We start from the raw sequence: 17433 nt of genomic DNA on the forward strand, positions 1-17433 counted from the left end.
TTATTAATGGAGCATTATAGTTATATTAGGTGTAAATCAGTTGCCACAATAATGATGAATAACCTTTGTCTGCTTACTTTAGTACAAGCAAATAAATTTTAGAAGACTAACAACAGGATAAAGTTTAAATGTGTAATTAAGGAACATTTCAGGTAATTCACAGCAATTTTTTATTTGTTTGGTGATTTATATACTGCAAATTGCATGAAAAGGTAGTTAATGTTTGTACTGCCAAAATTTGAGGCTAATAAATACTCTTAAGCAAAAAAAATTCAACTTTTGTCATAGAGTTGGTGATGAAGATTTATTTCTGCATATTGTAATGAATCAAACCCAATTTTTGGTCAATGCCAGGCTAAATATATGCATATAAATTATATATAATGAGTTAAATTAATAAAAAAAACTATACAAAATTCATTAGAATATTGTGAATCTGAAGATTAGGTTTGCATGATATGTGGATGAAAACTTTAGAGAAGGCATGTGAATTCTGAGGAAAGAAGACAGCTATGCAGCATGCATGTACGCACATTGATCATAAATTTGGGATGTTGATCGTTGGAGACATCAATCATTTACAACTTGTTTTCACTTAAAAACTTTATTTTTTTTCTCATCTTCTGTGGCTCATTTATGGTGCCTGTCTTACTGTTTGCCTATTTTCCAACTATTGCCTATTCACGCAACTACTTTTTAACAATTTTTTTTTTATCTTTATTATTATTAAATATATTTACATTATCTATCTTTTTACATCAGCTGATGTGGGTCAAATTTAACCAAAAAAAAAAAATAATTATATGTTATTCAAAATAGCAATTCAAAATAGAGTAGTAGATGAATAGAGGTGGGTAGTTTTTGTTTTAATACAATGTGGACAAGCTACCACTATTTATACAACCAGTAAATATTTAACTATATTTTGAGAGGGAGTGTTGTACTGGTGGTAAGTCGGATTATCATCCAGTTATTGCGCCAGTGGTAAATGAGAGTTTCCATTTTCAGATTTTATCTTAATTTGATATTTAACTTTATATACATTATCTCATTTTTTTTTTATCAAAACAATATATTAAACAACCATTTTCTTATTTAAAAAAATAAATAAATAAATACAAATTTCAGTGAATTCATTGGCTTCCTAACCAAACAAATAAGGAAATAATGAACAACAGAAAGGGAAAAACAAAAAAAAAACAAAACTCCTGATCTCCTTAGCCTCAAAAAGTAAAAAAGAAGAATAAAGAAAAAAAAGCACTCTTGATCTCCTCAACTTCAAAAAGTAAAAAAGAATAAAGTAAATAGAAGTGAGACTTCTTGGCTCCAAATAAATAAACCGTTGGGAGTTCTGTCTAGATTTATTAGGTTTAGACTTGCACGAACCCAATAAACTAAACAAATATCAGTAAAAGAAGTCCTTAAACCTAATTCTTATCAACCAAAGACTCCAAAGTAACTTTAATATTTTTTCAAGGGGTTTGAAAGTAATTCTTCCCCTCAACACACTCATTGAAACACTGGTTTCAGAACTAACTTTGGTACATGTCAGGTGCAATAAACAAAAACTCATTCAATAAATTTTAGAAAACAAAGAAAATAATAATAATAATAATAATAATAATAATAATAATAATAATAATGTGATGTTCTAAGATGGCAGTAAGAAAATACCTTCTTTCCCTTCAACGAAGCCTCTTAAAAACACTGGTTTCAAAATTAATTTTGATATTTCTTAGGGGTCAATGAATATAATCTCACTCACTAAATAGCATGATATCCCAAGAGGCGGTAAGAAAAAACTCCATTCTTTTCCTATAACACACCCTTGGGCCCGTTTGGATTGCGGAATAGGAATGAAAAGGGGGATGAGAAGAATGGAGGAGTGTGAATGAGAATAGGGGGAAAGGAGAGAATAACGATAAAGGTATTTGGTTGGAGAATTGAGAGTTAGGAATAAAAAAAAAGTAGGAGAAAGAAATATAGTATAATTACACATATGCCCTTTATATAAATGAGATGATATTTTACAAAACAATGTTTATATTTAATAGTAAATAATTATTATAATTATCATTAAATATTTCTAATATATTTAACTATTTTAATTTATTGTTATTAAATATTTCATCTAATTAATATAATTTAAAATAAATTATTATTTTAAATAATAAATAATTAGCATGATTTATAATTATTAAGTATTTATAATATATTTAATTATTTATTTAATTAATTAAAATGAAATATTATAAGTAATTAATATAATGTAACAAATGTTTGTTATATTAATTAATAAATAAATAACATGTTTTATTGTTATTTAATATTTTTAATATGTTATTTTTTTAATTGTAATTAACTATTTCAACTAATTAATATAATTTAACAATTATTTTTTTATTAAATAAATAAATAACTAATATAAATTTATTATTATATAGGAGGGGTATAAAAGTCATTTCATTACCAAAGAGTTCAAATCCCCCCAATTTTGGGAGGATTGGAAATGCCCCACATGCATGTTTCTCATTCCCATGCCAATCCACTATTCACTCCTTTCCTTGTTGCCAAACATGGGTTTAAACATCATGGGTGCATGTCATTCTCACTCCCAAAACATGAATCCATGAACCAAACGCCCCATTAAAGTACTGGTTTCAATTTTTTAATTTTTTAAAATAGAGATAGACATGTATGATAGTGTATCAATCATGATAATTTATTAATCACTTAGAAATTTATTAGCCCAGTCAAATGTTATATGAGATGATGACAATTTTATCAAATGCATGCTCAAAAGATTTTCAGAACTAAACCGAGTTAATAAATTATTCCTACCACCATGTAACTTTAAAGGGGAGAGGAGGATACCTACTGAACCCATTTGAAATAGTATTGTAAATAATATTTGAAATTAAAATAATATTGTTGTAATATTCCTGTACAGGGTTTTAATCATATGCCTTTGCCTACACATCGTAAGTGACTATCACTAGATTAGCCAATGGTTTGTCATTGTTTTCAAAATTATATTTTGGCATTTCTTACAAAATCTCATTTAATAAATTCTAAAAAACTAGGTATAAAAACCACTTCTTTGATATTCCAGGGGAAGATTAGCAAAAGACTCTTTAGTCTTTATCCCATTCAGCACAAACACCGGTTTAAAACTCATTTAATAAATTCTAAAAAGAAAACCAATATTATTATATCCCAGGGGAAATATTACCTTCCAACAAACACCAGCTCCAAAACTACTTTTGACGTTTGTCGAGGAGGCAATTAAACTCCAAAAACCCTCCAATCCCAAAACTAATTTTAACATTTTTCCTGTACCAAAATAAAAATCCCATCACAAAACTTCAAACAAACAAAAACACTGAAGCAATATTTTAATATTCCAAGGTCTAATATACAAAAAAACGAAAAATCCCTTTCACTCCCAACTAACATAAACACTAATAATCCCTCCCTTAATCTCCATCTTCCCAACCGTTTAAACCACTTTTTCCCTCCAAATCCCTCTACTCTACTCTACTCTCTCTCTCTCTCTCTATCTATAGAGTTTTTAGAGTTCTAGAGGGAGAGAGATAGAGATCTAGAGAGAGAAAGAAAGAGAGAAATAAATGCTCTCAGGCCAACAACCTCACACTATGTTCGAAGTCGTTGGCCACCCTCCATTCCAATGGCTTCTTCACTCACATTCGCATTTAAGCTCTTCCAATCTCCTTCTCCAACCTCACAACCCTAGGGTTTCTTCTCTCCACCTCTCCTTGCCGTCATGTGGAACTCTGTGGAGCCGGCCTTCTCCCGGTCCAGCTCCTTCAGGGACTTCGAGCCTGACGATGAGGAGGCCCTCCGTTGGGCCGCCCTTGAACGCCTCCCCACCTTCTCTCGCGTCCGCCGTGGTCTCCTCCGCTCCCCTACTGGTAACCTCTCTGAGATCGATATCTCTTGTCTTAGCTCTGGTGACCGGATCTCTCTTATTGAGCGCTTGCTTGGTGATTCCGGTGATGCTGAGCTGTTCTTCCAGCGGATCCGCCAGAGATTTGACCGGTGAGTGGATCCCTCTCGTTTCTCTCTTAAAGATGTGCCTTTTTTTCTCCACTTTTAATTTTTGGATAAACCATCTTTTGTTAATATTGAACCTCATTATTTATTTATTTTTTTAAAATTTTGGGTTTACTTTCTTGATGTGATGGTATTTTTTACTGTAGTTAGTGAAATTGCCATTTTAACCTAGTAATTTCTTGATACTTTTGAGTTTTTTTTCCTCGCCAGATTCTGCTTTACAAATTGGGTTTTTTTCCCTATCAATTCTTCCTTAAAAATTTTGTTTCATGCGTTATTTAAAGTTGATTTGAAATGGTTCATGTTTATTTTGCTTTTTTTTTTTCTTCCGGAATTCTGAAAAGTTTTCAGTTATATATATATATATAAAGTTCCGGAGTGGTTAAAGTTTGAAATTTTTACATTATGTTGTCTGGTTTAAGCATTATTTTTGAGTTATGGTATTTTCCTGTTAGCCTGTTCTTGCTTTTCCTTAATATTTCTTTTAAAATTTACGAAAATAATGAAGAGGAGATCATTTGAATTTTTCTCTTTTTTGATTTCTTCTTCTCTTTCTATGCGTGTTCTTCCAGGGTAAACTTGGAATTCCCCAAAATTGAGGTTCGATTTAAGGATCTGAAAGTTGATGCACATGTCCATATTGGTAGCAGAGCATTGCCCACAATTCCTAATTTCATCTTCAACATGACAGAAGTAAGTTTTTGGAAACAACAATGATTATGATAAACCAATATGTAGCAGTTTGGACTATTGTTATTTTTCTAATTTGCATCTTATCATAATTTTTCCCTGATATAATTTTTTATCTTCTCAAGGCCTTATTGAGACAGTTGAGGATTTTCCCAGGCCAGAGAACAAAGTTGTCTATACTGGATAACATTAGCGGAATTATACGCCCTTCTAGGTAAAATTACTCTTCAAAAAGAATCCCTTCCTGTGCTATGTACGATCTATATGTGCATGCATGCTAATGTTCGACAGCATTGCAGAATGACTTTGCTTTTGGGTCCACCAAGCTCTGGAAAAACAACTTTGCTCTTGGCTCTTGCTGGTAGGCTGGGCTCTGGTTTGCAGGTATACAATCTTGTTTTCGTTGGAAAGTATAAGATTGTTGATGTCAAGGGCAGGCTTTTCTGCATGCAAGTTAATCCTGTTTCCTATAGAGATTTGTTTACTTTAACCAAGCATGCCATGAACAACCGCTTATCTCCAAATTGGATATCTTGTGTTGTCTGTTGCTGTTAAGTAATCCATTTATATTCAGTTCATTTATATTAATTGCACTAAGCTGCAGATGTCAGGAAGCATTACCTATAATGGACACAGTCTCAATGAGTTTGTCCCTCAAAGGACATCAGCTTATGTGAGTCAGCAGGATTGGCTGGCTGCAGAGATGACAGTTAGAGAAATAGTAAACTTTGCTGGATGCTGTCAAGGCGTTGGAATAAAATATGGTGAAGTTTTTACAGTATTTGATATTTATAATGCTTTTCTTTCTATTTTCTGCTGAGACATGATTTCCCAATCAGATATGCTTATGGAACTGTCAAGAAGAGAGAAGAATGCAGGAATAAAGCCTGATGAAGATCTGGATATATTTATGAAGGTCTAAGGCATTTGCTAGATAGTTTCCCTTCTTGATTCTGAATGTGTTCCTTCAAATTATATTTACTACTCTTCATTTTATTTTTGTTTGTGTAGGCCTTAGCTCTGGAAGGCAAACAGACGAACTTGGTTGTGGAGTATATATTGAAGGTATATTATCTTTTTATTATGATTACTTTTTTCTTTTCCAGAGAAGATTTGACATGAAATGTGTAGTCTATCATTACACTTACCACTCTTCTTTTTGAACATTTACAAGTTGGTAGTTTAATTTGCTCCAATGGTGAAGCTGATAAGCATTGATAAGGGTGATATTCATAAACTAATTAGTTTTTGGTGGCCTTTCTTAGAAAGTACTTTTTAGCTTCAGAAATATTTACATAGTAATTAGATTATAAGCAACAATCAATTAATTATTCTTTCAATTTGTATTTATAAATGGTTTTTAGTCATTATGACCAGTGCTGGTAGATTCAGGTATTGTTTTTTTGATACTAAAACAATCAGGATTAAATCATGAAGCTATTTGTAGACAATAATCAGGCATTTAGGAACTTGAATACTTTCCTTTTTCCTGTTAAGGCTGCTAAATGGTGTTGCTCTGAAGAAAATGGTTTATAGTTATAAAACTGTTTGAAACTTGAAAGTGCTAAAAGCTAACCCCTTTTTCTTCAATAAAGCTACCCCATGAGGACACTGGTTTTGTATTGTCTTTCATTTTTTTTTTATCAACAAGAAGTGAACTCAATAAACTTAAGAACTGTCTGTTATGTTTTTATGGGAATTGCTTTACATTGTGTTGCTTGTGCCATAAGCTCAATAGTTCTAGTTTTTTTTCCTCGCTTTACCGTTACTAATTAGAATGTTTAAAAGCTTTCTGAACTGCTAAATTTCACCTAGCAAAGATACTAGGGTTGGATATTTGTGCTGATACACTGGTGGGAGATGAAATGATTAAAGGAATCTCTGGTGGACAAAAGAAACGCCTTACGACAGGTGGACATTTTATTCTCATTGTTTTAAAAACTTCTCTATATGAGCTTTTACTCATTTCCTAGTGTGAATTTGAGGTAAATGATGCTCCAGATCTTCTGAATCGCAGGTGAATTACTAGTTGGATCAGCTAGAGTGCTGTTCATGGATGAGATATCAACAGGGCTTGATAGTTCAACCACTTACCAAATCATTAAGTATCTCAGACATTCAACACATGCGCTTGATGGAACCACTATCATATCTCTGCTGCAACCACCTCCAGAAACATACGAGTTATTTGATGATGTGATTCTAATCTCTGAAGGCAGGATTGTTTATCAGGGACCCCGTGATGATGCTCTTGATTTCTTTGTAGCTATGGGCTTCAAGTGCCCTGAACGGAAAAATGTGGCTGACTTTTTGCAAGAAGTAAGTGTTTTTATTTCACTCAATCCTGCATCTCAATGTAAGTCCTTGCTCCATTTTGTAATGTGAACTTTCTACTCTGCCATTTCAGGTGACATCTAAGAAAGATCAAAGGCAATACTGGTATGATTATGATCGTCCATATCGATATGTACCAGTAGTGAAGTTTGCTGAGGCCTTTCATTTGTTTCGTGTTGGTAAGAGATTGTCTGGGGAGTTAGCTCATCCTTACAACAGACTGCAAAACCATCCTGCAGCTCTTTCAACTTCAAATTATGGTGTTAAAAGATTTGAACTTCTCAAGGTTAACTTCTCTTGGCAGTTGCTATTGATGAAGCGAAATTCATTTGTCTATATCTTCAAATTCATTCAGGTACAGCTGACACCCTAAATGGTAAAACAGTTGTAGTTAGTTAGTGAGTTTCATTCTATTAAATTTTGAAAAAAAAAAAGTTGATTATGTTTACCTTTTCTGTGTCCATGTAATCTGATGTTAAACTTAGCTATCTCTTATGGCTAATTTGATTTGAAATATACTTGGTTTCTACTTTGACATAATGAAATTTGAATCTGTGTCCACATTCCCTTGTTTATTTGACTTTCAGATATGCTAGTATCACCTGAATTTGAATGAATATGCTTTTAATCTGAAACTGAGGTTGGGTACTTTCTAAGATGTGTGAGTTATGATGTTGTTTCCAGCTTCTGCTTGTTGCTCTTATCACAATGACGGTATTTTTTCGGACGACAATGCCCCGTGATACAGTAGATGACGGGATTGTCTTTCTTGGTGCTCTGTACTTCTCAATTGTTATTATTCTGTTCAATGGCTTTACTGAAGTTTCATTGCTGATAACAAAACTTCCAGTGCTTTACAAGCATAGGGACTTGCACTTTTATCCAGCATGGGCTTATACATTGCCTTCTTGGATCTTGAGTATTCCAACTTCACTTATTGAGTCAGGACTCTGGGTGGTAGTTACATACTATGTTGTCGGTTATGACCCTCAGATAACTAGGTAAGCATTTAAAATACTTGTCATGCCACTGAAATGTTTCCCTGAATTTCTGATGTTGATTTTTAAACCATGCAGATTTTTGCGGCAATACCTGTTGCTTTTCTTTTTGCACCAAATGTCTTTGGCTCTCTTTCGTGTGATGGGATCACTGGGCCGTAATATGATTGTTTCAAACACTTTTGGATCCTTTGCAATGCTTGTTATCATGATTCTTGGAGGATTTATAATTTCCAGAGGTCAATCTTAATCCACAAAATCTTCAATTCTTGTGTACCTGCAATGGCTACTTTTCTCTTACTTCTCACGATATCTGTTCATGCTGATGCATCCCATTTGTTTACTGATATCTTATAAACAGATAGCATACCAAATTGGTGGATTTGGGGCTATTGGTTTTCTCCCTTGATGTATGCACAGAATGCTCTTTCGATTAATGAGCTTCTTGGGCATTCGTGGGATAAGGTAACATATACATGAATTTTTTTAACCAATATGTCTAGTTATGTAATATTGTTTTGGTGCTCATAAGGGGATATGTATCAGTTTCATTTTTGCATACCCCTTTCTGTATGTACAAGTGCAATAGTCAAGTTCTTGCAATGACTGGTCGTGTTGTATGCTGATTTTGTGCTCATAAGGGGATGGTTTTTTTTTTCTTATATCTTTAATTTTTGTTTGATTATCTCTTGGATGGATTTGAGAACCTTGCATGGTCAAACTCTTTTACGCTAATATCATTTATTTTCATTATCTATAGCTTCTGGACGTTGGAATGCAGCAACCTATGCGATTAGGCGAGGCAGTACTGAGAAGATACGGGCTTTTTACAGAAAGTTATTGGTATTGGATTGGTGTTGGTGCCTTATTTGGATATACTATCTTATTCAATCTGCTCTTCACCTTGTTCTTGACTTACTTAGATCGTAAGTTCTCTTTCACATAAGCTATTTCAGTCAGGCTAGTTTGCTTTCCTTTACTAATGATTCAAAAGTGACATTATTGTTATTATTATTATGACAACCTAAACAGCTATTGGGAGACAACAGGCTGTTGTCTCTAAAAAGGAACTCCAAGAAAGGAACCAGGCAAGGACAGGAGAGGGTCTTGTTGTTGAGCTGAGGTCATATTTGCAATCTGAAGCATTAACAGGTAATAGATATAGATGTCAATGAACAATTGTAGAAATTAATAATGGTATATATTTGGATTTTCCCAGTGATTCTTTGTTTATGGAAGTTGCATTTGAAATGATACAAGTCTAATGGTTTAATAAATGCACCGTTTTCAGTGATTGCTTTTCTGTGTGTGTTTTGCAGCAATAATGTTAACCTGGCTCAATTATATTTCTAACAAATATGTTCCAAACAGGAAAACATGATAAGGAAAAGAAAGGCATGGTTCTTCCCTTCCAGCCACTTTCAATGTGCTTTAACAACATCAATTACTATGTGGATGTACCAGTGGTAGGTTTACTGTTAACATCTCTCTGGTGTTAATGTTACTGAAATAACCTTTAAGTAGTTCTTCGTTCTTATCCAGTATTGCTAGCAGGAACTTAAACAACAAGGAGTTTTAGAAGATCGGCTGCAACTACTGGTCAATGTAACTGGCGCATTTCGCCCTGGCATTCTCACAGCACTGGTCGGGGTCAGTGGTGCTGGTAAAACCACATTAATGGATGTCTTAGCTGGTAGAAAAACTGGAGGATATATTGAAGGAAGTATTACCATTTCTGGCTATCCTAAAAATCAAGAAACTTTTGCGAGAGTATCCGGTTACTGTGAGCAAAATGATGTCCACTCTCCATGTGTTACTGTCTATGAATCTCTTCTATTCTCTGCATGGCTCAGATTGCCATCTCATGTCAACATGGAAACTCGAAAGGTGTGATTTTTTGCCAAATTGTTAAATACTTACAATACCTGATGCTTGATTCCTTTCTTATGAATGCATCTGCAGGTTTTTGTTGAAGAGGTAATGGAACTTGTTGAGTTGTCATCATTGAGTGGTGCACTTGTTGGCCTACCAGGGGTAAATGGGCTGTCTACAGAACAGCGCAAAAGGTTGACAATTGCCGTTGAGCTTGTTGCAAATCCTTCTATAGTTTTTATGGATGAGCCGACATCTGGATTAGATGCAAGGGCTGCTGCAATAGTCATGAGGACTGTGAGAAACATTGTGAATACAGGGAGGACAATTGTGTGCACAATTCATCAGCCAAGCATAGACATTTTTGAATCATTTGATGAGGTTCCTCATTATCTATCTCTTCACTTTTGAAAATAGCACACCATCCAGCATTAGATTGTGATGTCATTTGAAAGAATTATTGTAAGGTTTTTATATGAGAACTTTGGATGCAGCTTTTGTTCATGAAACGGGGAGGGCAACTTATTTATGCTGGTCCACTGGGGCGCAACTCTCGTAAACTAGTTGAATTTTTTGAGGTAAAATTGCTCCTTTCTTGGTAAATCATTTCACTAACTCGACAATGGTAAATTGTTCTATCTTCTTATTATGTTGAATCTGAAATTCTAGGCAATTGGTGGAGTGCCAAAAATCAGAGACGGCCACAACCCTGCTGCATGGATGCTTGAGGTGACTAGTCCTGCTATGGAAAGCTGTCTTGGTGTGGACTTTGCAGATTATTATCGAAAATCTAAACTATTCCGGTAAGTATGTTGATACTCAGGTTAACTTTAAGTATGTCCTTACTCAATTATGGCTTGATTTTTTTTTTTTCAGCATGAACAAGGAGCTAGTTGAAAGTTTAAGTAGACCAAACTCTGATGCCAAAGACATTAGTTTCCCAACCAAATATTCTCAGTCTTTTCTAAGCCAATACCTCACATGCATTTGGAAGCAAAATCTATCATATTGGAGGAATCCACAATACACAGCCGTTCGTTTCTTCTACACTGTGATAATTTCTATGATGTTCGGAACAATCTGCTGGAATTTCGGTTCCAAGAGGTACTGTACTAATCACATGGTGCGCATTAGAAAATCTGTTTCTCTGCTAAACCTCTTATTACTAATTTGCACGGTCACAGGAAAACACAGCTAGATGTATTCAATGCTATGGGAGCAATGTATGCTGCTGTTCTTTTCCTTGGAATCACTAATGCTACTGCAGTTCAACCAGTTGTTTCCATTGAAAGGTTTGTTTCATACCGCGAAAGAGCAGCCGGAATGTATTCAGCACTACCCTTCGCCCTTGCTCAGGTACGTGAAAAAACTTAAATTTATCATTGGACATACAATTCGACTTCCAATTATGTTGATTTGTATTCTGTCTCTCAGGTTTCAATCGAATTCCCGTATGTGTTTGTTCAAACACTCATATATGGACCAATATTCTATTCTCTCGGCTCATTTGATTGGGTTACAACAAAGTTCTTGTGGTACATATACTTCATGTATTTCACCTTACTGTACTTCACTTTCTTCGGCATGATGACCATCGCAATCACTCCCAATCACGTTGTGGCTCCTATAATTGCTGCTCCATTCTATACACTTTGGAACCTTTTCAGTGGTTTCATGATCACACGCAAGGTAAACAAGGAATTCTTTTTCTGATTTCTTTCTCCAGAATATTAATGTTTGAACAACCATTATTTTTCCCAATAAAAGCTCATTTGGAAAAGTATAGTTTCTATAAATAGCACTACTCCACTCACAAACATCCTAACCAATCGATATAAATATAACTCTTGTTTTTGGTTAATTTAGAGAATACCAGTATGGTGGAGATGGTACTACTGGGCAAACCCTGTATCATGGAGCCTGTATGGATTACTGGCTTCCCAATTTGGGGACATTGAGGAGCATGTTATACTTGCAGATGGTATTCACTCAGTAAGCATAAAGGTCTTCCTTGATAAACACTTTGGATTCAGACATGAACTCTTAGGCTTTGTTGGAGTCATGGTTGTGGGATTCACTGTGCTGTTTGCTCTGGTCTTTGCTCTTGCTATAAAATCACTCAACTTCCAAAGGAGATAAGGATTAAGGAGAAAGGGAAATTTAATTTCCTCCAATAAGGCCGGACACCAAATGATGGAGAAATTGTATAGCGCCACAAATTTTTGTATGTATTTTATAGTACAAAAGTGATGAATTTTGGGAACTTGTATTCATGATCAGGATTCTTAATTTGTGTCCTTCCTTTTTACGTATGTTGTTAAAATTGCTTCTTGAACAGTATTGTGATGTATTATATATATTCAAAAAAATGTGTTCCCACTGAATCTGAACTCTCAAGTGTGTGTGTGTTACTTGGTAGAGTTATTAACATTAATTAATTTTTCAATTAAGTTTTTAGGTTGATTTTAGTTTATTTAATAGGTTTGGTTTGTATTTGTTACAAAGGACCAGAATTTTTTACTTGTTTGTGATAATATGTTTATAGTTTGCATCTAATACAGTAAATTTGTACACGGTTCAAAATTTCTGAAAATAAATTATATTGAATCAAATGCTTATGAGCAGCAGCAGCACATGATTGCATGTAATAAAAATGGTTTAATGAGAAAAAAAGAGGGGGGAAAAGAGACGTGGAAAATTGTAAATTTCCATGGAAATGACAGAGGCTAGAACAGGAGAGCAAAAAAGGACAAACCAACAACTGCTCTGGAAGGTAAAAGACAAGAGTTACCTGAAGGACTTTTTTTCCTCATTTTTCTACTGCATGGTGGCCTAACCCTAACCCCTGATCAAAGGGTACCCCTACACAGTGCTGCTGCTGTTTTGGGGGCCATGCGCCATAGATTCTAGAGAAGTTTCATCATTTCCAAAGAGGTAAGAAAGAGCCTTCAAGACCATGACCTCTACATTAACCATGCAACAGTGCATGCATGCAAACATGAAGATCATCTTCATCTTCATATTCATCTTCATCTTCAACAAGGCCTCTTGACATGGATGTTTTTTCCTACTTGAGGACAAGACAAGCCCACATGGTTAGCTTTGTAATTGCACCCTTAATGGGTGAAGGACAAGGCCCCCTTTTTATTTCTTATTTTTTATTTTTTATTTTGAAAAAATTTTAAATTCAATTATTATTTTATTATATATATATATATATTTTAAAAAATATATATATATATATATATTTTTTTTTTAAAAAAAAAATTCATGTTTTTTCTTTTGTTTCTTCTCTTGTCTGGCACTCCCATCTCATTCCTTGTCCACTTGCTACAACAATCCCCCAAGCACTCCTCTTCTCCCCACCCAAGGACACCACTCCCTCCAATGCCCACCTTCATCCCTTTTGGCTCCATTCCCCTGCCTTTTTCTCTGCCCCACATGCTCCCATGCATCCTTCTATATGTTTTGTACCTTTCATCTATCTCTACATACTCTTTCTTTATTGTATTCCTCAACCTCATTAATAACTAATCCATCAATCACCAATTACCTCACACTCACACATATGTGAGTCATGAGATATCTAAAATAGATAAACCTGCACTGTTTCCGAGGGTAGATCTCTTAGAGAACAAGCACGTTCATCATGAGTTAATGATGATACAACAAGATCCAATCTCAAACATGGAACAAAACTTGTCTGTATTGAAAGAGAAAGGAACGGGAATGAAATTAAGCAGATGATGTTTTCAATGGCTCACCTTAAAATCCTCGCCAATTGCCAACTTCTGGCTATACATCAAGACAAACTTCAAGAGAACAATTAGAGAGGCTGCAGGTATATAATTAAGTGACCCTAGCTATAGCTCATTCACAACTTGAAAAATTAACTAATAATAATAATAATAATAATAATAAGAAATATAAATATCATTGAAAGACTCCCACCCAAAGTATTGAAATTACTCTTTCCACCCTGCATCATCTTCACATCTTTCATCACCCACTATGTGTATATATCTATATATCTTATCCTGTCACACTTTTGTCTACGTTTCTTTCGTCTTACATAATGTCCTTCATACAAAGACTTCATCATGTACTCCAAATCATCTCCTATAAATACCAACTAACCAACCAACACTCTCACTCACACACTCACCCACACATACTTCTTACACATAAACACTTGACTCTTCTTCATCAACTTCTTCTTCTTCTTCTTCTTCTTCATATATCCATGCCTTCCCTTTCCGACCACTTTGAGTTCAACTCCGTCCATGAAGTCCCTGACTCTCATGCATGGCCATCTCTCCATGATTACCCTTCCACCGAACCTTTAGGACATGACTCAATCCCTATTATCGACTTAAACAAATCAAGCTCTGATACCATAAAACAAATAAAACAAGCATGTGAAAGATGGGGTGTGTTTAGGGTCACCGGGCATGGAGTACCCAGTGACTTATTAGATCAACTTGAGCTACAAACATGCCGTCTTTTCTCCCTCCCCTCTCGACAAAAGCTAAAAGCCGCTCGACTCCCCGACGGTGTATCAGGCTATGGTCTTGCTCGTATCTCGCCGTTCTTCTCCAAACTCATGTGGTATGAAGGCTTCACTATCTCCGGCTCTCCACTTGGCCATGCTCGCAAGCTCTGGCCTCATGACTACTCTGAATTTTGGTACGTGCATGCACTTATATATATATATATATAATATTAAATATAAAATATGTTGATAATTTATCAAAACTCAAATGTGTTATTATTGTTTTGTGTAGTGAAACTATTGATAGATACAACAAGGAAATGAAGAAGCTGGCGGAGAGAGTGATGCACCTAATGCTTCAATCACTGGGCCTACATGAAAATGATTTGGATTGGGCCGGGCCTGTGAAAGATCTGCAGGAAGTCTCCGGCGTGCTTCAGTTGAACTCGTACCCGTCTTGCCCGGATCCAGACCGGGCTATGGGTCTGGCGGCCCATACAGACTCAAGCTTGTTAACCATACTCCATCAAAACAGTACTAGTGGTCTCCAAGTCCTACGGGCCCAAGACATTTACGGCCCGGCCCGTTGGGTCACAGTCCCGCCACTGCCCGGAGCCCTTGTAATGAACATTGGAGATCTGTCCCACATCCTATCCAACGGCAGGTTTCATAGTGTGCTCCACCGGGCCGTCGTAAACCGGGCTCGCCACCGATACTCAATGGCTTACATTTGCGGTCCACCGGCTCATGCTAAGGTCTCACCACTTCGGCCTTTATCGGGCCGCCCGGTGTTTCGGGCCGTTACGTGGCCCGAGTATTTGGGCCTCAAGGGTAAGCTATTCAATCAAGCCCTTGCCTCTATCAGGGTCTCTGATGAGACATGGGAGGATCACAACAATGCATCAGTGATCACTTGTGTCTAGAGAGATATTTATATCATATCTATAATTAATATATCATAAAATTGATATTAATTGATTTATATATAAACATAAAAAATAATATGTTTATGAGGTGTTAGCATGAACTTTGAGCAAACATGAATGGAATGGAGGATGAACCCAAAAAAGGCCATCAAATCAAAGCAGGGTAAGTGTGCTTGTGGGTGGAGAGTAGTACATGCAAACAAAAGGTCTTTGTTGTGGCACTGTCTCAGTTTCACAAGGAAATTTTTTTTGCATTTGAATAATGTGAAGATTGTGGGGGTCCATGCATGGTCCCATCCCATACAAAACAAGGAATTACTTAATTAATTAGATGCTAATTATGTTTTTCTATGATAGTCTTTGTTGACTTACTGGTCATTGACAAACAAATTTAACCATGGTTTTCAGCTGTCTAATACAATGACCTTCTTGTTTCTTATTTGGACTTGGGACTGGTAATGACAAAAATAGTAGTGGTAGTTGTTATTGCTGACTTAATTGATACTCTTACATGATTTTGATGACTTTATTTGTTTATAAATTAGTGTGATCATGATGTCCACTTTGAGTTGATTATTCTTCATTTAATTAACTTCATTAAATCAACACTTATCAACTACAATACTAATAAGGCTAATGATTAATGATGGGAATAAAGAAGTACTACAACAATTGTGTCTCTTTCTTAGTCTTAATACCAAGATTTGTCTATTCCTAATATCTTGAATGAATGAAGACTGAATGCATCAAAAGCACTCAAAAGAATAAATGAGGTGATATTTTGAAATGATTCATGGTTGGATGATTGAATTGATTGGATGTGTATTAGTGATACATTTTGTGCAATGTGTGGGGTTTCTTGCCGCCCTTTAGTTCATGTGCTTAAAGTGATTAGAATCCTCTTAAGTTCTCTCTTAGCCACCTTCTCTTCCTCCATTACTGACAAGTGTGACAAGAGTCTAATCAGCCCTAGCTCCCTCTCTCTTTCATTCCCTTTCATGGGCATGCATGACCATTACACAATGGTTTTCATTTTTCCATTTTGAAAAAATAAAATAAATGAATGCATAAATTTTCAAACTTTATGTCTTTTTGTTTTTCAATTTTCAAGTGGCACCAATCCTCATAATCTAATCCTTTCTTCCTCTGCTTTTATTGGATAAGAATATACAAATTTGTCGGCAAAGTTCTAATGCTATATATATATATATATATATTAAAAAAAATTGAGTGAGTTAATGGTACATTAATTATCTGAATGTCAAATCATGATAATCAAATGCATGCAAGTCAGTCATGAAGAATAAAAGGCTCAAAATTTTCTTCCATTTAGAGCACAACTTTCAAAAGAAAGTTTTTATTATGGCCAACCTTCTTGTCTCCAATCAATGCCCTCCTTTCATGCAATGCATATCTTTGTGGCCAAACTTTTGACACAACATCTCCATTCTCTCCATCTCTTCTCTCATCTTCATTGAAATCTCAATACATAACAATTAAAACAATGAATAAAATGAACATATAAACAAAAGAAATAAATAAAATAAAATAAAACAAGAATGTAGAGTGTGTAGCAAGTTGTTCTACAGCAAAATAATCACAAGTACCACAAAAGTCATGACAGTGTTTCAATCAAGTGTCTGCAGTGGATCATGCCATTCAAGAGAGCTTGTCACACTTACACACCAAATCACAAGAATCTTATATATCATCTTAAACAGACATGCAGAAACAGTTCTCATTTGAACAAGTACTGCCTCCCAATGTTCAGAAATTGCATCATGAGTTCTTATAAAATTATATCATCATATATACATAAAATATATTGCATGATTCTTCAGCTGCAGACCATTTAAAGGAAAAACCAAAAGTTACAGCCATGCAATGGGACCAATCACTCACTCATGAACAAACACTCACACACACACATAATTTTGTTTGGTGTTGATGGAGAAATACAGTCATTGCTGACAAACTTCTTGTTTGATTATTCAAAGGTTTCTTTGTCATTGTCTGATTATTTCTCAAGTGCTGTTGCAATCATGCT

The 17433-nt window shown here is 35.1% G+C and overlaps 2 protein-coding genes across 2 annotated transcripts; both read left to right on the forward strand.

Moving 5' to 3' along the window:
- The first annotated feature begins 3660 nt into the window (after window positions 1–3660).
- On the forward strand, window positions 3661–12352 carry LOC120260885 (ABC transporter G family member 31). Its single transcript, XM_039268455.1, has 24 exons — window positions 3661–4059; window positions 4647–4767; window positions 4890–4978; window positions 5064–5148; window positions 5369–5528; window positions 5604–5680; window positions 5776–5829; window positions 6585–6675; window positions 6782–7083; window positions 7172–7453; window positions 7783–8099; window positions 8175–8335; window positions 8458–8561; window positions 8857–9022; window positions 9129–9248; window positions 9468–9562; window positions 9651–9983; window positions 10059–10349; window positions 10463–10546; window positions 10638–10771; window positions 10845–11072; window positions 11153–11324; window positions 11403–11657; window positions 11835–12352. Exons 1-24 carry the CDS (start codon window positions 3785–3787, stop codon window positions 12105–12107), a joined length of 4269 nt encoding a protein of 1422 aa, XP_039124389.1. The 5' UTR covers window positions 3661–3784; the 3' UTR covers window positions 12108–12352.
- Window positions 12353–13927: 1575 nt separating this feature from the next.
- On the forward strand, window positions 13928–15884 carry LOC120260837 (gibberellin 3-beta-dioxygenase 2-like). The gene is made up of 2 exons (XM_039268407.1): window positions 13928–14654; window positions 14753–15884. The coding sequence occupies exons 1-2, from the start codon at window positions 14044–14046 to the stop codon at window positions 15381–15383; spliced, it is 1242 nt and encodes a 413-aa protein (XP_039124341.1). The 5' UTR covers window positions 13928–14043; the 3' UTR covers window positions 15384–15884.
- The last annotated feature ends 1549 nt before the right edge of the window (window positions 15885–17433 follow it).

Source organism: Dioscorea cayenensis, chromosome 5 (genome assembly GCF_009730915.1).
Source record: "Dioscorea cayenensis subsp. rotundata cultivar TDr96_F1 chromosome 5, TDr96_F1_v2_PseudoChromosome.rev07_lg8_w22 25.fasta, whole genome shotgun sequence".
Taxonomy (NCBI): Eukaryota; Viridiplantae; Streptophyta; class Magnoliopsida; order Dioscoreales; family Dioscoreaceae; genus Dioscorea; species Dioscorea cayenensis.

Bases quoted from the DNA above. Each gene is read 5' to 3' on its own strand.
- LOC120260885 (XM_039268455.1), top strand. From the start codon at position 3,785: ATGTGGAACTCTGTGGAGCCGGCCTTCTCCCGGTCCAGCTCCTTCAGG. The intron at 4,060-4,646 runs GTGAGTGGATCC...GTGTTCTTCCAG, and splicing joins ATCCGCCAGAGATTTGACCG to GGTAAACTTGGAATTCCCCA. The intron at 10,350-10,462 runs GTTCCTCATTAT...CTTTGGATGCAG, and splicing joins TTTTTGAATCATTTGATGAG to CTTTTGTTCATGAAACGGGG.
- LOC120260837 (XM_039268407.1), top strand. From the start codon at position 14,044: ATGTCCTTCATACAAAGACTTCATCATGTACTCCAAATCATCTCCTAT. The intron at 14,655-14,752 runs GTACGTGCATGC...TGTTTTGTGTAG, and splicing joins CATGACTACTCTGAATTTTG to TGAAACTATTGATAGATACA.